Genomic DNA, 22,968 nt, shown 5'->3' on the forward strand with positions numbered 1-22,968 from the left:
AAAAAGAAAGTGTGGGGGGGGGGGGCAGTCACCCACTTATCATTTTTAATACTTAAAAAGAGAATTAGAGCTGTTTGTTTCCAGTTGAAAAAAATATCTCCTGGCACATATATATTCAGTAGCACCGGAAAAAATTATATAAATAAAAAAAAAAAAATCACTATAAAGTATACTGAAATGGACTTCTCCAAATATTGGGCTGCTACAAAACAAAATAAAGTGACAGCAGTTATTTTTTAAATAGGTCTTGTAAAAGCTTAAGGTAGAAGATATTCTATTGAAAAGACAATCTTTATCTAAAAATACTACGTGATGCGAGTAAAAAGTAGTAAGGCTGTAATAAACGAAAAAAGGCTTGTTTTTTGGCTACTGCGACGCAAATTTTCTGTGCAATCTAACGAAGCAAACAGCACTTGCAAGGTGAGGAAATACTTGCAGAAAGATCCTGTAAGTGATGCTGGAAAATTCGAGACCCTAATTTATCTAAAATGCCAATGCATTGCATAAGCAACATTAAAATGACCTTTTGTTTCCCATGAATTTGTCCTTATTTACACTGCTATCTTTATTAAGAGCGTGTCCGAAAGCTCAAGTATGCAGAATTAATTTCGCATCCGTCTGGAATTCTTCGAAAAATTCTCAGTCCGGACTAGAATTTCATTTGTAATTATCGCAGGGTTATGACGTCAAAAACCCCACGAAAAAATTCTACGAAATTGCAGCATTTATCTGAGGTTTTTTAGAAGAAACTAAAGAAAGATAGTGGCGATCCATATCCAAAGCATAAGGAAGACCAGACCATAAGGAAGAAAGATCTGTTTCCAGAGAGATTTCAAATTCCAGAAATGTGTAATAAAAAAACTTCCAATGTAAGTGGCTAAGAATATCTCAGTTAAAAAACTAATCATTTGTGATCAGCAGCTTTTAGATTATTATCATTAAGGATGTAGATCTTCACCTTGCTCATTGATCATAGAGCTTTAATTTTATGATAACTGCTAAATACAATGATCCTTGACTTCTTGTTTTGTTATTCTTGAAGCAAAAAAATTATAGCTGTTTTTAACAAAGAGAAAACATAAAATTTCTCAAGCCCTGATAAAGGTTATCTCTAAGCAGAGTGATAGCTTATCAGCAGTTGTTTAATAAAGTGATTGTTAATATTCTAGTTGAGTGACTTCTTGTTATCTCACAGAGGGGTAAGGTTAGGAAAATGAAACTTTCAGGGGTGGGTCTACAGGCTAAAGTATATCCTGGGAAGGAATTCTAGAATACCCACCTCCACTCCTCCCTCTAGAGAGCCCTGAAATTAGCCTACATGACAGGTTTGACAGTTTTAACAGGCTTGTCAAAATTGAAATGCCCTGATAAAGGTTATCTCTTAGCAGAGTGATAGCTTATCAGCAGTTGTTGATAGTTGTTTAATAAAGTGATTGTTAATATTCTAGTTGAGTGACTTCTTGTTATCTCACAGAGGGGTAAGGTTAGGAAAATGAAACTTTCAGGGGTGGGTATACAGGCTAAAGTATATCCTGGGAAGGAATTCTAGAATACCCACCTCCACTCCTCCCTCTAGAGAGCCCTGAAATTCGCCTACATGACAGGTTTGACAGTTTTAACAGGCTTGTCAAAATTGAAATTTTGACAAAACAACATTTTATCTTAATTTTTAGAAACCAGTTGCTTTTTCTCTGCCTTTAGTTCTGAAAATGCAATTCCTGTTATGAGTAGAATTCTGAGCCATATCAATGTTTTTTTTCTAAAATTTAGGAAATGTATTGGCTTATCTTTAAAACTTTATAATTTGGATTAAGTAAAGTTGTGAAGCTGAAAACAATTTTGTTGTACTTCATTCAAGCAGAAGATCTATTTTGCAGTATGCCTATTTTACTTTTATAACACATATTTTAAAGGTCAGGGCCCTCTAGAGAGAGAAGGAATAGAGGTAGGCACTTCAAAATACCTTCCCAGGACATACTTTAGCCTGTAGGTGCATCTCTGGAAGTTTCATTTTCCTAACATAACCCCTTTTTGAGATAGCAAGAAGTCAATCAACTAGAATTTTACCAAGTGATTTTCTTTCAAGTAAAATTGATCTGCCCTAAATAGGGTGATAATCATGTCTTCAAGCAATCATCACATTAAAGCTGCAAACCCTTTGTCAACATCACAATGCAAATAAGCTGAAATAGCAGTATAGTTGACTAAGTATCAGTGCAGTATTAGCATTTTAACCATGGTCTAGCTCCTTTAGAATAATGTTTGAGTAACCTGGTGTGAGCTACCTCTTCTAATCAGGATAGGGCTTTAAACTAATTTCCCAGGGATCAAAAATATGATAGCGTTTCCTTTAACTACATATCTTTAACTATATTGTGTATCAGACACAAATTTATTTTTAAGCTTTTTGGTCTAAAGGATTTTTTTTAAACTTGGTCAAATATCAGAGACAGCACCTTACCTGTGCTTGAAATTATACTAAACAAATCTGATAAATTCTAGTAGGATCCAATTTGGTGATATTTTGCTATGTACATTTATTCCATCTTTCATTTAAATTTGATACTCCTTTCACTAACTTCAGCAAATCAACAAAAAATTCTACTTTTTGTTTATAGAACCCCCTTCTCTCTCCCTATTTGACCTAAGGTCAATGAAAAAAACTTTAAAGGCCTTAGCCTTTTTGACTTAGGGTCATAGTCTCAGAATCTCAATCAAACAGATGGATGCACAAATAGATATTGCAATGTCTATGTTATCTATAGCTAACACATTTGATCCCAGAAAAGATTTAACAAATCTTATCATTGACATCAAATTTAGCATGCTGATGAACCTGATATTTGCCTTGTAGTGTCCTTTTTCAAATAATATTTATCAAAAATAAAAAAAGTCTTCTATTTTTGCTGTTTAAGATGTTTATGATTTTACAGAATGTTATATTTGAGTGTGGGTGTGTGCTAGGATTAACAATGCTTATGACAGCAAAGGCCCTTCTATTTGTGGCACCACAGAGTGAATCCCTAACCCTGAACTCCTGAGTCAACTGTCATATTTGACATATGTGAAAAAATGTATTTAATTTTTTTTTGGGTCCTAAAGGTGTGATTGAAAATAGTCAGAGCTTTGGGGTGTGAATCCCCTTATTTGTCCTGTTGGAAGGAGGCTAGTACTGTACTTGCAATTTTCATAGTTTCTTGTTAATCTTATAATCTCAATTTTTGCAATTTTATTGTTTCTTTACCACTTCAATGGTATTCTATGAACTTGTTCTTTGTAATATGCCTTTACTGTATTTGGGATATACCTGTAGACTTCTCTTTGATACTCTACAATAGCATCCTTATTTAGATCAGGTTGCATGTAGCTTTTTCTAAATGTTGTCAAGTCTCTTAAGTCACTTATACCTGATGCTTTCCCCACTGTTTTTAGTTGGTAAAAAAAAAATCCAAAGAAAGTTCCCATTGAAAAGAGCCCAAAAGTAAGATTGAATTTGTCAAAGCTTGAAGGTTTGCCCCTTCAGTCTGTTTAAAAAAAACAGATTCATAATTGAAGCTTTGTTCATTTCAATCTTAAGAGTGACCTACATTTGTGACAATTCATTAAATTGTTATAAAGGGATACTTTTATTTATTTATTTGTCTTGTTTGAATTCTAAATGATTGTCTTTTAATCTTTAAATTGATTTGTACTTATATTTAATAAGTTTAAAAGAAAGCTTATATGGCCAAGTCAGTAGCCAGTAAAGGACCAGGTGTTCCTTTAGCCAGGAAGTACAATAGGAAGCTAGGGGCCAGCCATCCTATGCTTTTGCATGCCCTTCCTGCTTACTGCTCCCCATTTCTTTAGGTAACCTTTTAAAGTTGGGCCAATTCTAGCCAAGCTGACAGAGTCACATCACTGATCCCTGTCCAAAACCAAATAAACTGGTAATGCCAGGAATTAAACCTGTGCCCTTTGGACAAGGATTCTCAAGCTAGAGAGCCAGCCACTTAGGAAAAAACACAAATGTGACCACAGAACAACAATTGTTTGAAAAAAGAAAATATTGAAAAAAACTTAAGCCATAGTTGCTGCCCATAAACAATATGCATTTTATTTAGACAAAGTAAATTTAAGACAGGTATCAACAAAACTCCATCAGGAATTGTATTTACTTAAGATACAATAAGCAATATGAAAGCTTAGTTTTGTGATATTCTAGTCTTGAAATAATGCAAAATAAGAAAAATTATATTTCCTATTTGTTTTCCATAAGCTCATTTGAGACTGCAATATGCCCATGGTGCACTTATAAACTCTCTGAAATTCTTTTAACAGAAAGAATTGTAAAGACAATTGCTCTGATCAGCAAGAAAAATATTAACATAACTCTCTAAACTTGGCACTTTTTAGCAAAGCAAATGCAAAACATAAGAATTCAGCTAAAAGGTGGTGAAATATATGATAGATCTTATTGGTCTAAATAATCAATGCCTATAAAAACAACAGCTTTCTATTCTGAATTCTTTGTGTTTCTGATTCTTAGCAGCAGCTTGGCAATGGACACTCTCAGTTCTATTAGCCTACTAGATATGGTCTAGATGGTTATGGAGACATTTACATTTTATTTTCTCTAGAGGTATATTTAGCGCATAAGTAGATATACACTATGTTACAAATCTAATGATCACCCAATTTGCATGACCACTAGACTTCAAGGGCCAGAGAAAATTTGATCCTTGAATCTAGTGATGACCTTCGATCTTGATTGACATCATAAGAAAGTCTTGGGCCTTACTTATTGTTAGGCATAGACCTACCAAAGACTATGGTAAATGCTAGATATACCCAGTGTCTGACCTAAGCTATACAAAATCTTGACAATTGTGCATGCATTATCTGTAAGAGAAAAATTGCTCCTCCATCAGACAGAGCAAAAGCATGTCCAGTACCTTAATTTGCAGTAGTAGCAAAGTGATTAGGAGCTACATAGAACCTGTTTTCAATCTGATGGTTGATTTCTGTTTCTTCTCCTACTACTGAGTTGCTGTTGAGTAGAGATTTGAGCTTCAAAGAACAAATGACGAAAACAGCTTTCGGACTGAGTATTCAGAATTAACCCTGCATCTGGATGCAGCATTCTTTGTGAAATAAGCTTTCGGACACGGTCTAAATATTAAATAACATAATAACTACAACTACTGATTAAGAAAGAAAGGAACATAAAATAATAAGTCAGCGTGGTGTACTTGAAAGTACTTGACGTATTTTGATTATTGTGATCATTTTCGGGCTGGTAATTTAGTTATTGTGGTTTTATTGCTTTACAGGGCATGAAAAGTAGCTTTTAGTTGTCTTTTATATAATTAGACCGAAACACTGAAAATTAAAGAATGGTAGGGTTACACGACCTTAAAAATTTGATGTTGGTATTATTTCAGGTTTTAGCATAGAATTGGGGCTTTTTAGAAGGAAACATGGTAAAATTCTAGTTTAGCTACTTTTCACTATCTTGTGAAGGAGCTAGGTTAGAAAAAATGAAACTTTCAGGGATGAATCTAGGGCCTAAGACATTTGCTTTAAAGGTATTCCCAGAATTCTAGGCTATGTTAACCCTTTTCGAATTTCTAAGTCTTCAAAATTTGCCCACTTGACAGGTCTATACCTATTGAAATTTTGACAAAACAGTGTTTTACCTTAATTTTCATTTCTCAGTGTCTTTTTCTCTGGCATTAGTTCTGAAAATGCAATTCCTGTTATTTGAGTAGAATTTTAAACCATATCAATGCTTTTTTTTTAATTTAGGAAATGTAGTTGCATATTTTTAAAACCCTATAAATTTGGATTAAGCAAAGTTGTGAAGTTAAAAACTGTTTTGTTTTACTTTATGTAAATGAAAGATTTATTTTACAAGGTTCTCTTTTAAAACACACAGATTTTTAGAGGTTATCAAAGGTCATGACCATCTAGAGAGTGAAGGAGTAGAGGTAAGTACTTCAAAATACCTTCTTGGGATTTTGTTTAGCCAGTAGACACATCCCTGAAAGTTTCATTTTCCTAATCTAACTCATTTCTAATATAGGCCTAGTCAAAACTAGCTAAACTAGAATTTTACCAGAAACATTTGAAGAAAACAAGTCTCACATCATAATAGCCTATGCAAGAAAATTTTAGGCTAGTTAGCACAATTTCAATTTGTTTTCACTCTACTCTACCACAAAGCCCCCTAATATTCAAATATATAGCCAAAATAGGCCAATTTATATTTCAATACTGAAGGGACTTCAAGGATTCCCAGATTTCAATACTGAAATCCCTTACCTTTACAGTTGTGTTCTCTCCCCTAAATTGACCAGGTATATCCCTGAATATTATATGTTTTTTAGACAATATATTTAAAATTCCATAACTAAAACTAGGACAAGGTAAACTTTGGTCTACTACCCACTTTATTCCATGTATGATCTTTCGAAACAAACTAAACAGTTCACTTGATAATGCACCCCTCTCTTCCTGAGGATTCTATTTAGTGTATGTTGGGATAAATTGGCTGTGGAGTAAATTAAAGATGAAATTCAAAAAACAGTTTTTTACCTTTAATTTTTTAACTAGTTAATTTTTAACCATGCATAAATGTTGCTTGTACATTCACAGGAAAGAAAAAAAGGAGTAGTATTTACACATTGTTGAAAATTATATTGAAAAATGGTTGCTGCAATTTTTGTTAGTAGTTTTAACTTGAAATAATATTTTCTTTTTTTAGACATCTTGTAGATCTCACACCATTTAAACAGCTTGGCCTAATCAGTTGTACATAAAAACAGATATTTTGAGCTATTTTAATCTGCTTTTAGTTTTTTTGGGTAAAGGTAGGAAATGATTAGGGGTTGAAAATTTACCTCCAAGTTATTCTATGGTGCAAGAATTGTATTTTTATTGTATTCTTAATTGATATTCTTTAGAGTAAATAAAAATTTAGCCTAATAATAATTTTGTTTGACATTTAATCCAAATCTTCACCCCAAAAATGCAGATTTTCTTTGAAATTTTGAAAGTTTACAAAAATAACTTAATAAAAACTATGCAATTTTTTTTTCATTATCCCTGTCTAGTAGTTAGCAGGTTATACCAATTTCAGTAATCTTGTTAATGTTTTTGATGAGTACAACAGTTCATAAAATTAGAAAAATTTAGTGACTTAATTTGTATGAGTTTTTGAAGAATTAAAATTTTTCTTCAATGAAAATGTGTTTTTTATGAAAGTTTAACTTGTTATTTTGGCACCAATTTACCACATATTTTTAAAATCACTCATATGGTTTAGGGCCATGCCTCCAAATTACCCCATGTAGGGTAAATTGGAGGTAATTTTTTTTTGCTTGAGCAGATATCTTTAAATTTCTGAAACAAGTTGAGCAGTGTATAATTGTGAAGGATTCTGCTACAGCCATTTTCGTGGTGAAAAAAAAAGAGTGTAAATTTTAAAATTAATTCTCTAATGAGAAAGCTAACAAATAGACCTACCTTTAGCATCAGAATTTTTATCCTTACCCTATATATAACATTTATTTTCACTGGGAAGGGATTTTAACCACACCCCCAATGTGCAAATATATAGCTTATCCAGGATTTTGTATATGCTATGAATATTCTATTATATTGACAAATTGTTAATCAGTTGTCAAAATTGCAACCACTTTGGATAATGACTAAAACTAGTTCTTTCCTGGCAATAGTAGAAAGTGTGACCAAATATTTAATAGGAGTATAAATACATTTCTCCAGGCTGAGGAACTAGCATGTTTACTAAATTTGTAAATAATCTACCAAATGGTCTATTTTGATTGGCCTCTAGTCATTTTGACAGTGTTTCAAGTAAGAATAGACCTGCAGCAAAACCATCGGCCATATTCCTTGGTCATAGTTTACATCTTGAATTGGATTGGGAATGTGTCACTTTGTCAAGTTGATAAAAGCCTCTGTTCTGCAAATTCATTGTGAAACTGTTTTCAAAATGAAACTGCTGTTTTGGAGCTTTCATTGTCTCCTCTCCTAGAAAAAGAACAAGGGCAATAAACATAAAATGGAAAAGTGTCTGGGCTTGGAGTTAACCAGCTACAAAACAAGCTGCTGGGCCATAGTTTAGATGCCAAGTCTGATTATGAGAGCATCACATTTTTTGTGCACTCAATTTTTTAACCTTAAAAACTATTCTGTAGATTTACTGTGAAATTTTGAAATGTTTAAATTCTGAAGCTACATTTTAAATGCAGCTAGATAAAAAAAAAGGAGTTTTTGATTTTTAGCATCCCCTTGATTAAATAAATAAAAGAGGAAAATTAAATATATTTCAGATTTTTTAACTTCTGAAGTAGTTAAACCCATGCTTTCAACTGCATAAAGACATAGGCTTTATGTGACCTTGAAGGAGTCATTCTAGTTTCTGTGTATATAGTGGCTTTGAGCTTCTTGTAGCTTCTGTAAAACTGAAGTAATTTATCCTGCCTCAAATTCCAAGCATGGATGAACATGTTACTCACCTTGAAGATTCTGGTATTAAGAAAGGTAAGTTGTTGAATTAGATTTCTAGTATCAGAATAAAACTAAAACTCCTCTGCTTCAGTAAATAATTTTCGCTTTTTCCTACTTTTGCCTTTAAAGTTATTCTAAGAAAAAAAATAATGAAAAAAATTGAAATAGCACATGCTCTTGGATCAAACCCTTCAGTGCTAGATGGGTTAAAGTGATTTTGTTGCACAAAACACATAAAAGCTTAATTTATTAACTATAATTTTGCCTGTTTACAGAGACAGCCAAATCTCAGGCAGGATTTTCTCTTTCCTGTGTGCGTGCATGATAAAAAAAAAACATTACAAACAAAATAAATATTGCTGTGCATCAGCCATAATATTTATCTGAGAAATCTCCTTTCTTTTGTTTTCATAATTGTATTATAGCTCTCTTTAGAAATTGTCTGTTAGGCCTAGCCATATATGAAAACTAAAAGAAAAAAATTATATGGTACATTAATTATAGCTACATTTAAAAGATGCAGAAGCTTGGTAAAATTTTCTAAAGGATGCTTTATTAGAACTAAACAACAATGATCTCATGTAAATTTCTGAACCAAATTAAAAAAATTTAAGCTAAGAGGTTTCAGCAGATGCTTCTCTTGAGCAAAGATTGTGCACTTTCAGCAAAAAATTTTACTCCATGTTCCTTTGGATATTTCCAACAAAGACTGTGGTCAAAAGTGAATATGACAAATCATGGATTACACCCACTATTACAGCCCTGATCCATGAGTGCAGCTGCCTTTACTTGAGTGGCAAGGAAAATCAAGGAGCAACCAAAACAAACCTAATAGTTAACATGATCAGAAAGGCAAATACAGTCATGAAAAAGTTGACCCCCTGCTCAACATTGAACCAGCAAAGTGGCACTGCTTGGTCAAAGCAATGGGTAGAAATGTTTCAAAAACCAGTGTCAAGATATCTGATGATAATGGGCAAATACTGGGGTTCAGTGACGTTAATGTATTGCTCACCTCAATTTGTACCATTTTTCCTGCTGTTACCCCTAGGGGAAAACATCACTTCTTGATGACTGTCCCAACAAAGATACAATGGCACTCAGTGAATTTGAGGTGTATAGTGAAATCAGGGAAGTGAAGATAAACGTCTCTCCTTTCCCAGGTGAAATCCCTGCAAAGCGCATGCATGAATTTGCTTTGTTCCTAGCCCTGCTGCTCTTGGCTCTAATAAACCAGTGCTTTGCATCCAGGACTTTCCCTAGATCACGGAAAATGGCCCACATCCATGCAATTCCCAAAGTGAACCTGCCCAAGTTGTGTGATAATTCAAGACCAATCTCCCCAATGCCATGTCTAGCAAAAGTGACAGAATCGTTCATCTTGTGGTGGCATCTAGAGCAAGTAAGTGAGAATATCAGCAAATACCAATATGACAGACTCCCAAAATGTGGGACATCTATATGCCTAGTCAGAATGTATGATCACATCCTGAAGTGGCTTGAAAAACAAAGCTGTTTTGTCGATCTGGCAGCTATTGACTTTTGTGAAGCTTTTGATCTATCGAACAGTTTGTGATAACAAACTGTAGTAAGGAGTGACCTGGCTCAATAGTAACCAAAATTCTAAAAAATGGCATTTTGATACCAATAAGTTACATCAAAAGAATTGTATTTTAATGCTGATTATAAATATATAAGTTTCATCAAGATTAGTTTTACCCATCAAAAGTTACGAGTCTGAGAAAATTTGCCTCATTTTCGAAAATGGTAAAAATGTGGAATTTCACATTTTTTGCCAGAATACAGATCATGGATGCATGTTTCTTTGTTTTTTTCCCCAGGGGTGATCGTATCGACCCAGTGGTCCTAGAATCTTGCGAGAGGGCTCATTCTAACGGAAATGAAAAGTTCTAGTGCCCTTTTTAAGTGACCAAAAAAATTGGAGGGCACCTAGGCCCCCTCCCATGCTAATTATTTTCCCAAAGTCACCGGATCAAAATTCTGAGATAGCTATTTTATTCAGTGTAGTCAAAAAACCTTATAACTATGTCTTTGGGGACGACTTAATCCTCCACAGTTGCCATGGGAGGGGCCACAAGTTACAAACTTTGACCAGTGCTTACATATAGTAATGGTTATTTGGAAGTGTACAGACGTTTTCTGGGGGATTTTTAGGTTGGGAGGGGGGGGGGGGGTTGGGGGAACTTTCCTTTGGAGGAATTTGTCATGGGGGAAGAAAAGTTTCATGAAGGAAGCGCAAGATTTTCTAGCATTATTTAAAAAGAAACGGAAAGAATAAATAAGAAAAAGTTGTTTCAACTGAAAGTAAGGAGAAGCATTAAAAATTAAACGAACAGAAATTATTACGCATATGATAGGGTCACCTCCTACTAATACCTCGCTCTTTACGCTAAGGTATTTTTAGTAATTTCAACTATTTATTCTACGGCTTTTGTGATTCAGGGGTCATTCTTAAGAAATTGGGACAAAATTTAAGCTTTAGTGTAAAGAGCGAGGTACTGACGAGGGGGTGAACCTCTTCATATACGTAATAAAACATGAGAATACAAAATTTCGTTACATAAGCTAATTTGTAAGTTACGTATATCTTTTACTAATAAAAACATTCTTAAAAAATTAAAAGTTCTAGTTGCCTTTTTAAGTAACCAAAAAATCGGAAGGCAACTAGGCCTCCTCCCCTGCTCCTTTTTTTCTCAAAATCATTTGATCAAAACTGTGAGAAAGCCAATTAGCCAAAATAATATATAATTTTGTTTTAATTATTTGTCTGCAGAGAGCCAAAATCAAAATATGCATTCATTCAAAAACGTTCAGAAATTAAATAAAAAAAAAAAGTTTTTTTAATGGAAAATAAGGAGCGACATTAAAACTTAAAACAAACAGAAAATACTTCGTATGTGAAAGGGGCTGCTTCTTCATCAACGCCCCGGTCTTTACGCTAAAGTTTTTTACTGTTTTAAAAAGTAGAGTTTAGAGAAAGAGTCAAACTTTAGCATAAAGAGCGGGGCGTTGATGAAGAAGCAGCTCCTTTCACATACGAAGTAATCACACCTAGTGGCCTGTCAAAATCTGAAAGGAATGGGTGCTAAATGCCAAACGCTAGCCATTGTGCTTGATTTTCTGTCTGAAAGAGCAAAAAGTATTTGCTTTACACAAAGACGACTGTGACTTAGATTGGAGTATTAATAGTCTGACCCATAAAGCTAATGCATCTCTTCAAACCCTTTCAAAAATGCATCGCTTTGGGTGCAACACCCACAGTCTTCTTCGGGCATACCTCTGCTATGCATGCCCCATACTTGAATACGCCTGTCCTGTCTGGGGCCTGTCAGTATTAAGAACAGACTGTCTAATAAAGGAACTATAGTCAGTCCAAAAACGGGCAACCAGAATTATTCTCAGTAATAGAGATATTTCCTACCATGATGCCCTAACAACCCTTGAGCTCCAAAGTTTGGAACTCCGTTTTGCTGATCTTAGATTCTGAGATTTGGCAAAATACTGCTGTCTAACCTGCTCACTGTGACATTTTACCCCAGAAGCCCCAACAGTCAGCCATGCGAGACAAAAGCTAAAACTTGTGCCTGTGTGTGCTCAGACAAACTGCTACCAGAACTCTTTCATCCCTTTTTTATGTCATTATATTATAGTGTATAATAACATGTTTTGTATTTCAACATCAAATTATCCATTTGAGCTACAATTGTTGTTTAAATTAAGCTTTTTTTCTCTCTCTCTCTCTCTCTCTCTCTTTATCTCTTTCTCTCTATGTATGAAAATTGACTATTTATTTTATATGGCCTTTATATGGCCTTGTTGTAGAAGTAATCACAATAATTGTCTGATAAGAAAAACAAATAACAGCATCAGCCTTCTATAGAAAACTCAAATCTGTAGTCATGATTTAGTCCAAGATAATATCAACCAACCCCTAAAACAAATTTCCACATGTACAAATAACTAATCCACTAAGACTCAGAGAAATTGTTTTCCAGAGAAGTTCTGCAAAATCTTGACAATCAAATTGTTCTATACCTGCTGTATGTTTTAGGCTATTCTGTATTGTTATTAGAAATGAAAAAACAGTGCACATTAAATTCAACCGAAGCAAAATTAAACCAGGAAACTTTGACATGACAAAATAAAAAAATCTTATAGAACTTATCCCATACCAAAGCTAACCATGTAAATTTAAGAACTGGGAGGTTTATATGCACAAAATCTGCACTAGGAAAATCAATTTTTTTTGTGGAATATATTTCTAAAATTGATTATAGAACAAAAAAAGAGTTGGATAGCTTTGCTACTGTCTTATTTTGCCTTTATTCATTTTTTGTTTTAGAGGTTGAAGATGCTTTACCAGGTGAGAGTAAGGAGCTCTTTGTGATCTCAAACTCTTGTTTGTCTCCTAAGCATGGAGGTTTTCCTGACATTTTAGGATCATTTAAATTTGAAGCTGACAACCAGAAATTAGAACCCTTGACATGTTTTGACAATGAAAGTAAGTTTTAGGCAATTGGTTTCGTAGGATCATTATGTTGACTAATTATTTTTTAAAGCTAGGGTGCTTCGACTAAACACTAGGATTTTAGCCTAATCTTAACATGGAACTTTTGTCTTATCTTTATTCCAGTATACAGGTATTTGTTTAATCAATTTTGCAGTCTAACAGTAACTTTTTCCAATGTATCCTTCAAAGGGATTTATGGAGTTCTGTATATCTAAAAGCCAGAAGATATAGCTTTGAGCTGCCATATCTATATTTTACTTTCAAACTAAAATTTTAATTCACTTATTATTATCCTGATTTTAATATCATAGATTCATATTTTAAAAAAGCAGAAAGTGGGCTAGTATTGTTTGAACTGCCTATCAAAATTTTTTATCTTGGGATATTAAATAATTTAAAAGGCAAGACTTGAAAAAAGACCGCAAAATTCATTTTGTGCAGTTGAATTAAAAAGCTTTTGTTTGTCTGTAGAACAATTTGTTTTGTAATATAAAACTAGAGGCATATAACAAGTCTATTTCTACTAAAATAATAAAGTGGAAAGTCAGTGTTTGAGTTAGATATTCAATTCTATGGAGCTCCAAGGGGTATGAACCCCTTTAGATTTATAAAAGTAACTATTTAGGGGCATTTTAATTAAAAAGTGGAATTTTTTAGTATTTTTGATTCACATAAGTTTAAAGAGTATTAATTTTTTCCCTCTTTATAATTTTTTAACACGTCTCCCCTCTTCTGTTTTTGTAAATAACTGGATTTGACCTAAAGTTTAATTAGTTGTAAATTCAAGTTTTCCTCTTTTGCTTTTTCTGAACAGAGAATGGCTTTCAAAATTATTCGAATACTCAACATTAGATAAAGCTAAAAGTTTTTACTTGCTTTAAAAGTTTTACTAGCATTAAACACAGCACAATTGGGAGATTCAAAGTTGTACAGACTTTTTTATTTGACTAAAAGCTGCACACTGTTGGCAAAGTGCTAATTATTTGTCATTCTGCCATTCTGTTCTTTTGTGAGCAGAAAATCTGTTATATCCACATGTTTCTTTTCACAAAAATTAAACTGTCAATAAATCCGTCCATAAAATTTTAGATCGTGATATTAGTCTCGTAATTTTCTAATTATCAAGCTTGTATCTTTTCCAGCCTCTGGTTTTGTCTAAGTTTCCAAGTTGGTAGACTATTTGTATGCTTTGTGAGTTTGATTATTTCATGAAACTAAAATTTCTCTCAGTTTATTCAGAATATTTCATTATAGATTTATTTGCTATCTTTTAATTCTGTTTGTCTTGTAGAAGCTGAAGATGCTTCACCAATTGATTATGAAACAAGGAGAGATACTTGTAGTTCAATTTTGTCACCTGAGCATCAAAGCCGACCTGTGGGTACTTCAGCCAGAGTCTCAAATTTAGCTTCAGGCTCTCAGGAACTGCATAGAAATGACGAAGGTATATTTGTAACAAACATTGGTTTGAAGTCCAGGTTGTTTAAGAAATATTTTACGAAAGTGTTTTGTACCCTACATAAAAAATATCTCTTTTGATTTTAAAGCATTAAATAATATTGCCAAAAGTCGGTGGTAAGGCTTAGTTTACATTTTGACTCCTAGAAAAATGCATTTAAGGAATTTAAATGTAACATACCAAGATAGTTTTAAGACTAAATTTGATCTTGAGGCTCTCAAAATAGATATACAAACTTTCTTTTGAAGTAACTAGGCTCTCTCTCTCTCTCTCTCTCTTCTCTCTCTCTCTCTCTCTCTCTCTCTCTCTTTCTCTTTCTTTCTTTCTCTCTCTTTCTCTCTCAGTGAAAAAATCAAAAAGAAAAATAAATAGATAAAAATAAAATCAATTAGTAGTTTTCCTAGCTATTGTATAATTCAACAAAACTCGGAACCAAAATCTTGCGATATCTTTCATGTTTAGCAGGGGTGGGAGTCAGATTTGGGACTTTTGGAGATTTTATATGGGACGGTCTGTTGCGGGTGGGAAGGTAGGGCTCGGGGATAATGGAATATAATCAGGGATCAGACAGGGTCTTTGCACTGAAACGAAGTCACAGGGGGCTTCTTCTCTCGGCCAACGTGATGAGGTTGGACTTACCTGGTAAACAATGATATGGAACCTGCCCTTCACTATTTATGATTCCAAGTGCTCGTGCCATTTGACCAGTGCCATTTAACCAAACACTTGGAAAATTATAGATTCTATGACCATCTTAGCTCTATGACTATCTACCTTAGTTCTTCTGCCCTAGGAATGACGCATGGAGAGATAGTAGATTGACCTATCTTTTAACAAATGAACTAACTTCATTTTTTATGCAATCCTAATAAGGAGATTAATGCCAGATTTGCCTCTCACTCAATCGGAGTATCTGTCTTGGCTTTTCCTACAATTAGTCGTGGCTTGATGCCCACAACTATTCGATTTAATTCAACTTATTCAACTTAAGATAGACTTATCTATTAAAAAATGAACAAAATTATTTTTTATATACAATCCGAATAAGGGGTTTAACGCCAGATTTGCCTCTCACTCAATCGGACTATCTGTCTTGGCTTTTTTTTACAATTAGCCATGGCTTGATGCCCACAAGTATACGGTTTTAATTCAAAGCGGTGCGTGGGCTAATTAACATTGATCACTTTTTGCTCTTAGAAAAAGAACAAAAAGTTTCAATTTCCGATCAAATGAGCACCCTCCAAATTTAATACGACCACCCCTTTCAGGAATTAGATGCTTTTCCGAGATAGAAGGAACGTTTGCAAAATATTAGCTAGGAGTTTATTAAGCTCATTTGGCTGTCTGTTCAGGCAGTTCACCCAAAAGAAAATCAAGTTTCTTAAAGGAGCGTCTCCCCATTTCTTTCACTTTCTTTAGCTATTTAAGCTGAGACTTGCTCTGTTTGAAGCAATGTACTAATTATTTATACTATAACAAGAAGCAGCACGACGTATTTCTTGCTTTATTTGCTTACGGAGGGCTAAGGTATCATCTTTCTTTCCAAAGCGAAAAAGTTGTAGTTTCAAATGGATTAGCCCTTTTAATGGCCTCAAGATGAAGTAAGACGTGTACTATTGAAATATTTCATGATAAAAGATTTGGCCCTGCTAAAATCTTCACGGTCTTTTCCATACTTTCTAAAATTTCCATAGATAAATCCAATTCCAATGGAAATTTTTTCAGATAATTCCTCTAAAGCATCTCCACATGTAAATTAATACAATTAAACCTCAATTGAAGAGAGTGATGAATATTCACTCAGTAGGCCAATTGCAAACAAGGATATACTCTCTTGTAGGGTTAATTTCTTTCTTAGGACAAGGGGCTTTAAGAAATACCGGCTTACCTTGTAGCTCTCCTCAAGTTTAGGGAAAACCTTGATAAGGTAGTAAAAACTAAAATGTATTAAGTGAAAAAGGAGATTCTTCATATGGAATTAAATTGACGTTAGGACATAAAATGAAGTAAAAAGTGTAGTATTGAATTTCGTCAGAAACCCTTAATTTGCCTCAATCGTTTTGTCTTAGAAACATTTCCAAATACAAGCTATCCTAGTATGGAATGTTGAATAAAGAGCGAGAGGGTAGTGTACAAAAAGATCAATAAAATTCATTTTTAAAATTCAATTCATATTGAAATGTGGTTCTTATTATTGCTCTTATATGGCGGTTTTAGAGCTCTCTTTCGTTGATTTTATCTCATGTGAAGGAAAAACTTTGCTAAGAATAGGTTAGTGCGCATCTAAACGAAATCACTGAACATTCGTTTTCGGAGTTCTTTCATAGTAAAAGCAATCATTTTTTCTGAAATTATTCTTATCAGTAGAGCTATAGCAGAAAATCGTTACTTTAGTGGATTAAAAATATTCTAGTCGTCAAATTTGTAAGTCTTTCCATTAAAACTGCACTCTCCCTTCCCACTTATGCTCAGGTATTCCCCTAAGGTCGACAATTGATCATTCAGACGTTAATATTCTCTTTTTACTTTAATCTAAGCTTATTTATAAGCTTTTTATTGATTTTAGAGTGAACCCTGCTGTTGTGAAAATCATTCAGAGTTTTTTTATAAATAGTTTCCAAATTTTAAAATATAAGAAGTCTTTCTCTGAACCTGAGCCAGTTTTTTTGTGGTGTACCTCAAGGTACCATCCTGGATCCTATTCTTTTTCTAGTTATGGTTAATGATATTGCCAATGGTTGTGAAGACCTTTGGAAATATGCTGATGACCTCACCCTTGGAGAAATTTGTGAAACAATTGAATGTAGCAAAGCTCAAATTTTAATTGATAACGTGAAAACTAAAGCTTCCGTTTCAAATATGACAGTAAATCTTCTATTTTAACAATTTCATTTTTAAATTCTTCTGAACTAAGTTTCCTACCAACTACCTCTGATTCTCATAAAATCAGTAAGATTAATCTCTTTGGAGTTATTATTACCAGTGATTTAAAATGGGAAGCAAACTCAACTATTGTAATAAAAAGGGGTAATGCTGGGCAACAGATGCTCAAGCTTATTTTGAAACATAGCACCCCTCCAGATCACCTCCGAATATTTACATCTTTTGTTCGCCCAATTCTGGAATATACAGCTCCTGTATGGCATTTTGGACTGACGGCTGAGCAAAGCGTCAGACTCGAAAGAGTTAAGAAAAGAGCTCTAATGATAGTTTCGAAGCAGGCAGAAATGTCGTATGAAGAGCTGCTGACCAAGTTTAAAATGCAAGCTCTGGAAATAAGAAGAGAGAAACTCTGTATGGATTTCGGAAGAAAATCTCTGATCCACCCAATCCACGAAACCCTTCCCCCCCCCCTCGATCCACAACAAAACAACTCCAGCGAAGGGGTGCAGTGCCTGTTAAGAAACTTCAGCCGGTACGCTGTGCCCACCAGCGGTTAGCGAAGAGTTATACCTAGTTTTGTAAAAATGTATAACGAAAGTCAGGAGGATTGATTAGTGTTTTGTTTTCTTTGTTTTTTTGCGTTGCTTATTAATGTGGCTATACCAAAGAAATTTGGCAGTGCCATGAAAATTTTGGTAATAATAAAGGTTTATCTATTGAAATTTTTTTTTTTTTTTTTAATGATGACACAAGTAAAGCCTGAAGATAGATGATAAAATTATTCGTTGAAACCTTTCAAAGAACATGATGTTTTGATTTGTATCACACCTCGAATGATTTTCATACGTTTTAAGTTGTAAAGCCGACAAAGATAATTTTTATTATTTTAATTCTAATTACTCTATGAAACGAAAATAATTTAAAGTTCTTTTCATTTCATTATCAAAACAACCTGATAGAACCAGTGCAAGACAATTTAAATCCCAATTTTATAATACCTATCAAGAGAGTTCTTTCTTTCATATTTTTTCTAAATGTCAATTTATATGTTCTCTTAGTTTTATTAGTTTCATTAAAAAAAAACTTTCTTTGCTATAGGATTGATGATTTCAACTGTGTACAGTTCTGATGGTGTGAGTCAACCTATACTCTCTGGCCCAGAACCGATACTTGTTCTAAAAAAGCTGACAGAGAAGGTAATTCAAGAACTAACAGCCGGCATCTGGCGAAATACAGGCGAAAAACCATTTAAATGTAATCTGTGTAAGAAAAGCTTTTCTACGTCAAGCAATTTGAATGTACATCAAAGATTGCACACAGGCGAAAAACCATTTAAATGTAATCTGTGCAAGAAAAGCTTTTCTACGTCAAGCTATTTGAATGTACATCAAAGAGTGCACACAGGCGACAAACCATTTAAATGTCATCTGTGCAAGAAAAGCTTTTCTACGTCAAGCTATTTGAATGTACATCAAAGAGTGCACACAGGCGACAAACCATTTAAATGTGATCTGTGCAAGAAATGTTTTTCTCAATCCAACCATTTGAACGTGCATCAAAGATTGCATACAGGCGACAAACCATTTAAATGTGATCTGTGCAAGAAAAGCTTTTCTCATTCAAGCAATTTGGATAAGCATCAAAGAGTGCACACAGGCGACAAACCATTTAAATGTCATCTGTGCAAGAAAAGCTTTTCTACGTCAAGCTATTTGAATGTACATCAAAGAGTGCACACAGGCGACAAACCATTTAAATGTCATCTGTGCAAGAAATGTTTTTCTGAATCCAACAGTTTGAACGTGCATCAAAGAGTGCACACAGGCGAAAAACCATTTAAATGTAATCTGTGCCAGAAAACCTTTTCTACGTCAAGCAATTTGAATAGGCATCAAAGAGTGCACACAGGCGACAAACCATTTAAATGTGATCTTTGTAAGAAATGCTTTTCTCATTCAAGCAATTTGGATAAGCATCAAAGAGTGCACACAGGCGACAAACCATTTAAATGTCATCTGTGCAAGAAAAACTTTTCTACGTCAACCTATTTGAATGTACATCAAAGATTGCACACAGGCGACAAACCATTTAAATGTGATCTGTGCAAGAAATGTTTTTCTGAATCCAATAGTTTGAACGTGCATCAAAGAGTGCACACAGGCGAAAAACCATTTAAATGTAATCTGTGCCAGAAAAGCTTTTCTACGTCAAGCAATTTGATTAGGCATCAAAGAGTGCACACAGGCGACAAACCATTTAAATGTAATCTGTGCAAGAAAAGCTTTTTCACGTCAAGCCATTTGAATGTACATCAAAGATTGCAAACAGGCGAAAAACCATTTAAATGTGATCTCTGTAAGAAAAAGTTTTCTTCGTCAAGTGATTTAAATAGACATCAAAGAGTGCACACAGGCGACAAACCATTTAAATGTGATCTGTGCAAGAAATGTTTTTCTCAATCCAACAGTTTGAACGTGCATCAAAGATTGCACACAGGCGACAAACCATTTAAATGTGATCTGTGCAAGAAATGTTTTTCTCAATCCAACAGTTTGAACGTGCATCAAAGATTGCATACAGGCGAAAAACCATTCAAATGTGATCTCTGTTGATTTAGATAGACACCAAAGAGTACACACAGGCGATAAACCTTTTAAATGTGATGTATGAGTTTTCCTTAGGGCACTAACCCTTCTAGGGTTTGAGCGTTTGACTGTGTTCTAATTTTACTTTAATATAAAGCTTCTTCTGCTTTTCATTACTTTTGGATGGATCAAATTCAGATTTTAAGAATTTGTCTTAGGGCACTAGGCTTTAGAGTTTGACTGTGTTTTCACTTTTCTTTAGTATAAAGCTTTCTTCAAGTTTTATTCTTTTTTTGGATTGATCAAACTAAGATTTTGGGAGTTTGTCTTAGGACACTAGCACTTCTAGGGTTTGAGAGTTTGACTGGGTTTTATGTTTTATTTGATATGAAATTTTTCTCTGATTTTCATTGTTGTTGGATTGATCATTTTCAGATTTTGGGAGTTTGTCTTCTGGTACTAACCCTTCTAGGGTTTGGGAGCTTGACAGAGTTTTCATTTATGTTTAGTGTAAAGCTTATTCCGCTTTTAATTATTTTTTTTATTGATCAAAAATAAGATCTTGGGAGTTCGTCTCAGGGCAGTAACCCTTCTAGGGTCTGAGAGTTTTACCGTGTTTTAATTCTCTATTTAATATAAAGGCTTTTCGATTTTATTATTCTTGGACTGATCAAACTCAGATTTTGGGAATTTACTAGGTTGTAAATTACTAGGTTGCAGGTACTATGACAGTCACGATTTGTGATGCGTTATCTTATCAAAAGATAAGTGTTTTGCCTCATCATGCAAACGATGATTTATTTTAATATTTTAGTTAATATGGGCTAGAGTTTTATTTCTTTACTATAGTTATTCTTCACTATAATTTCCTAATATAATTTAAAATAGGAAAAAGCCTATTGGTTTTTCTTACTTGGAACAGTAAGATACGAACCTAGGACAACCAGGCAGATAAATAAGTCAAATATGGCACCACACCCCAAAAGAGCAGCTGTTCCAAAGATGATTCCGTGATATTAACTTATAGTTACTATATACTGTGGTTTGTTCTTTACTAGGTTTCAGCTACTTTACAACCATGATACCACATGATCCCCATTTATAATTAACTATACTGCTCCTTTATGTAAGTCATATGCAAGATTCTTCCTCAATTCACATATAACGTTGAAGGGTCCCAATGACCTGTCACTTTCATTTTTGACAAGTTCTAATTTTTGCTGTCAGAACTTGTAATAAGCTTGTAATTCTTGCTTCCCTGTATATCCTAACCGCATATTTCTTTGTTCTCCCTATAGTATATCTTTTCACCATATGTTCCTTTGTTCTTCACTTTGATTTTTGACTCTTTTAATTTTTGCTACCGATTATCTTCTAATGGAAAATATTTGAAATATTCTTTCCTATTCCAATGAAAAATATTATGTCAATTAAAAAAGAAAATAAATTAATTGAGAAAAAGTAACTGGATATTAAAAAGACAATCTCACACAGTGTAACAACAGTTTCAAATTTATGAATGAATTTTATGTCGTTGCTGCTGAGTGACTTGAACTTTAATCTAACATCTCTAGCAGACAGATCTTTAGCCACTGTGCCGTTTCTTCGATTATACAAAAGTATTTTTAGGTTTTATGATATTGTACATCAGGGCGTTACCCAAGCAGCATACATTCAGGAGATTACTCATAATTCATTTACTATTTTTTCGAAAGGTGTGAAATAATCGTCATTCATGAAAATCATGCTTGATAGATTTTGATTTAGACATATATATTTTTAATACTAAGTGCCAGTTTGTAATCGGTTAACTAATAAACATTCATAAACTAATTTTGGTGGCAAATTACAAAATAGATGTAAACAATTTTGCTCACTGAATTAACTTTTGTGAAGTTGTGGCTAGAGTATTAGTTACGTTTTTTGGGGAATGGGACCTAATGCAAGAAAATTCACTTGTTTTACTTAAATAATTTCTTATAATGAAAGAGCTAATGGAAAAGTTAGGCTTTTAGAAAACCAGAACAAAACCTAAACTTTTCAGGCGAGGCTAATAAGAGAGGCCTCCCTAAAAACTTGTCTTCCATTCTTATGAACTAAAGTGATCGGAGCGCTACCAGTCCACCTTCCATACTTTTAGTTGCCCTACCACCAAACACATTATACAAAAAATTTGAGATACTCACTTTGTTTTATACATTTTGAAGTTTAAATAAGTAAGCCTCCAGAGATGAATCACTCAAATGACTCTAAAATGTAGAGTTTTATTAACAAAAGCATCTTATGAAGATATCCATAGATAATGATCGTGGTTACTGTGGTATATACACTAAAGTGCAGGAGAAACCACGGACAATAATAACCACAACGTAGCATGAAACCCCTAATAAGGTACACCAGTGGAATCATCTAAGCGAAGAGCCACAAATCAATTTTTCGCAAAACTGTATTTTTATATGCAGGATAATTAACGACGTATATGATGTAAAAGGTGTAAGGCAAAAGAACTAGGTCATACTCTGGGGAGGAAGAACAAGGCCATATTCTTGGGAAGAAGCTACAGATTGCAGTACATGATAGAAAATCAATTGGAATACCTTGAAAAAAAAAATTAATATCCTTTTAATGGGTAACAGCCATAGCAACGTCCTTCGTTTTGATACTAATTCCCGTGTCTTCAAATTAAAGACAGCAGTTTATTGCTCTTTTTGGCAATACACTTATTCTTTCTTTTTTTTTCAGCATTGGCTTGTTACAGATCTATGAAAAGAAAATCATAGACAGCGCAATGACACTGCCTAGGTAACGTGTGATGTGGGCACAATGTGTTTTTTTTTTTCACCAAGGCACTTCGTATAACATGACTTCTTGTAGAAACTTGGGAAGGAGCTCTTTCAATTGACCAAAATGAGCAAATTGATTCTGTATAGAAAGGAGACTGCCCCTTCCTCATCCAAACTTCCACCTCATCGTCGTAGAAACTTTGGAGGGTGCTC

General features: G+C 33.9%; 1 protein-coding gene across 1 annotated transcript; it reads left to right on the plus strand.

Moving 5' to 3' along the window:
- The first annotated feature begins 5,114 nt into the window (after positions 1 to 5,114).
- LOC136029417 (zinc finger protein ZFP2-like) lies at positions 5,115 to 22,642 on the plus strand. The gene is made up of 5 exons (XM_065707789.1): positions 5,115 to 5,237; positions 8,337 to 8,547; positions 12,878 to 13,036; positions 14,337 to 14,489; positions 18,486 to 22,642. The coding sequence occupies exons 2-5, from the start codon at positions 8,502 to 8,504 to the stop codon at positions 19,997 to 19,999; spliced, it is 1,872 nt and encodes a 623-aa protein (XP_065563861.1). The 5' UTR covers positions 5,115 to 5,237; positions 8,337 to 8,501; the 3' UTR covers positions 20,000 to 22,642.
- Positions 22,643 to 22,968: the final 326 nt, after the last annotated feature.

Source organism: Artemia franciscana, chromosome 7 (genome assembly GCF_032884065.1).
Source record: "Artemia franciscana chromosome 7, ASM3288406v1, whole genome shotgun sequence".
Taxonomy (NCBI): domain Eukaryota; kingdom Metazoa; phylum Arthropoda; class Branchiopoda; order Anostraca; family Artemiidae; genus Artemia; species Artemia franciscana.